Genomic DNA, 3,203 nt, shown 5'->3' with positions numbered 1-3,203 from the left:
AACCCTTGTGTCCCACTTTGAGTTTGATTTCAAATTACCTAGATTCTCATATGGGAGCCTAAAGCAGCCTGCAAGTTTACAGCAAAATTTTAAGCTTTTTGTAACGAGGATAACTTCTGCTAGTGCACAAAATTTTGGCTTTTCACTTTTGGACAGGGTTTGGTTCATCTAACACTCGTCTACGAGCTGCATCTATACTTTCCTCTGACGTCGACCAGGGTGTTAGGGTGGATACAGATGCCTTCGAACGTCTCAGAAGACCATCGGCCCTTGCCGTAGATTGTTGCTCATCTTCCGGCCGTCTCTCCTTGGACATTGCATGTTTAGTTGTTTTGTAGACTTGCCATGAGATGTAGTTTTATTTATTTATTTATTTATTTATTAGTGTGAGTGTTAATTAATATAGTTAGACTATCTTATTTTTCTTTATTTTAATCACACGTCGCTTAGGATTCTATAACTTCTCTTTTTACTATTGTTTTTAAACACTTTAATACAATGAACAACACTATTGTATATAAACCCTTACTCACAAATCAACCAATTGGAGTTTTGTTGCTACTTCCATATATGCTCCTAATGATCCTTCAGAGAGGGAGGTATGCTGGTGGGAAATTGATAGGATTAGAGGATCCCATGTTTTGCCGTGGGTGGTTTTCAGAGATTTCAACATGACTTTAAGCTTAGATGAAAGAAGTGGCCGCTCTAGTTCGATAAGAGATATTAAATCTTTCCAGAGTCTCATCAACTCTGTCAACCTTATTGATCTCCCTCTAAGTGGCAGAAAATTCACCTGGTCCAACCATAGATCCCCTCCATCTTTAGCTAGATTGGAGAGATTTTTGGTTTCGTTGGATTTTGAAGCTAACTTTCCACTGATGGTTCAATATGCTTATCCAGCTCAGTGCTCAGACCATTGCCCAATTCTGCTGGATACCAGCTCTCCTTTCCTCCCCCCTCCCTTCAGGTTTGAAAAGATGTGGTTATCCATTCCCTCTTTTCAATCCTTCATAGCATCTAGCTAGTCGTCATTCTCTTCGAGAGGTGAGCGCCAGATGTCCCTCCCTTTCAAGCTTAAACTCATTAAAAAGAGAATCAAATGGTGGAAAAGGTACTGTTTTGGATCCCTGTCCAAGCTTCTTTCAAACCTTATGGCCCAAATCCATTCCCTCAATATCAGTAAAGAGGCCAGAAATCTATCCTCCCTTGAATCTCAACTTAGATCTGATTTAAAGGACCAGGTCCTCTCTCTTGCTAATGCTGAAGAGATCAAATGGAAGCAAAGGTCCCGAGTCCAGTGGCTGAAAGAAGGAGACAATAATTCAGCTTTCTTCCACAAAGTAGCATCTTTCCACCACAGAAAAAATTTCATCCCTCATCTCATTATCAATGACTCCTTCATCTCCTTAGACAGTGATATCACACAATCTTTCCTATCATTCTTCTCCAACCTTTTCAGCAAACCTCAAGCCTCCAGTCTGAGACCCAACTGGAACATCTTATACCCTCATGAGCAAATAGATCTATCTTTCCTTGATCAGCCTTTCTCCCCTCAGGAAATTACTGAGGCTGTGTTCGGACTTCACCCAGAGAAATCCCCATGTCCCTGAATGGTTCCCTTCCGATCCTTTTTTATCAAAAGTTCTGGACTGTTATCAAATCAGATGTCATTGAATTCATTCAAGGTCTATACTCCCACCCTCAAGTTCTCCACAATATCATTTATTCTTACATTTGCCTCATTCCCCAAAAGGATGAAGCTATCTCCCCTAAAGATTTCCGGCCTATAAGCCTGATCAACAGCTCTTGTAAGATTTTTTCCATTGTAAGATTTTTTCCAAAGTCTTGGCAAATAGGCTCAGAAAAGTTATCCACCTCCTCATTGACAACTCTTAGTCAGCTTTTCAATCAGGCAAATCTTCTTTGGACTCTTTCCTTTTAGGCCATGAAATGATAAACTTCTGTTCTTCTGGGAAAAAAGATGTTTGTACTATTAAAGTTGATTTTTACAAGGCCTTTGATTGTGTTAACTGGTCCTTTCTTCTATCTCTTCTTGAAGCTAGAGGCTTTGGCCCCAAGTGGTGTTCCTGGATCCACCATATCATCTCTTCATCCAAATCAGCAGTTTTGGTTAATGGGACTCCTACCTCCTTTTTCAAATGCTTCAGGGGCCTTAAACAAGGCGATCCTCTCTCCCCCCTTCTTTTTCTGTTAGTGGTAGATGTCCTCAGTCAGATGCTCAAATGTAGTGCAGCCTCTGGAGACCTCTCCAACCTTAACTTGAGAGGTAATCTTAACTATATAAGAACCATCCAGTTTGCGGATGACACAATCATCTTCTCTAGGGCTAATCCCACCGATATGGTAACCCTAAAGACCATCCTCTCTATCTTTGCTAGTATTTCTGGGCTCTGTGCAAATCAACAGAAATCTAACATCTTCTACCTTAGCAAAACCCCACAGAAAGGCAATTCTCTGGCTGAAATCCTCGGTTGTTCTGTAGGCACACTCCCCTTTTCTTATTTGGGTCTTCCTCTGAAAAGAGGTTCACTAACCAAAAGAGAGTGGCAACCTCTTCTTGAATCATTCAAAAATAAGCTTTCCAAATGGAAAAATAAAACCCTCTCTATCGGAGGTAGGCTGACACTTCTGAACTCTGTCCTCTCCTCCATCCCTCTCTATTATGTCTTTTTTTAAGCTGCCAAAATGGGTTATTAAGGCCATTGATAAAATCAGAAAAAACTTCCTCTGGAATGGCAGTCATAGCTTCTCAAGATCTAAATGCCTTATTAACTGGGGCACGGTTTGCAAATCTAAAGAAGAAGGGAGGGCTTGGGGTGATTGATATCCCCTCTTTCAACTCAGCCCTCCTCCCTAAATGGATTTGGAAAATGCTCGACAGATCCTCTTATCTAAGCAAAGTGTTTTTTCCATTTATTCTAAAAATGGAGCTAATCCTCTGGCTGTTCAACCAAAGAAGTCATCCTCAAGATTTCTTCAAGATCTATTCTCCATCCAATCAACCTTCTTCAAATTAAATAGTGAGATGGAATGTGGGGGATGGTAACACAGGCAGTTTTTGGCATGATAAATGGTCCTCAGCTAATTCTCTTAGCAGCCTCTATCCTCATGCATATAAGCTTGCTCTCACTAAAAACTGCAGCATTGGCTCTCAAGGCAGATGGATAAACAATGCATGGTAT

At 40.7% G+C, this 3,203-nt stretch overlaps 1 protein-coding gene across 1 annotated transcript; it reads left to right on the top strand.

Annotated features, from left to right (window-relative positions):
- On the top strand, positions 1,056-1,610 carry LOC109834794. The gene has a single exon (XM_020402809.1). The coding sequence runs from the start codon at positions 1,056-1,058 to the stop codon at positions 1,608-1,610; it is 555 nt and encodes a 184-aa protein (XP_020258398.1).

The sequence above is a fragment of the Asparagus officinalis genome, chromosome 3 (assembly GCF_001876935.1).
Source record: "Asparagus officinalis chromosome 3, Aspof.V1, whole genome shotgun sequence".
Classification (NCBI taxonomy): Eukaryota; Viridiplantae; Streptophyta; class Magnoliopsida; order Asparagales; family Asparagaceae; genus Asparagus; species Asparagus officinalis.
This window is presented reverse-complemented; position numbering and strand designations above follow the sequence as displayed.

What these genes read in the sequence shown, in the direction of transcription:
- LOC109834794 (XM_020402809.1), top strand. Translation starts at nt 1,056, where the DNA reads ATGTCCCTCCCTTTCAAGCTTAAACTCATTAAAAAGAGAATCAAATGG.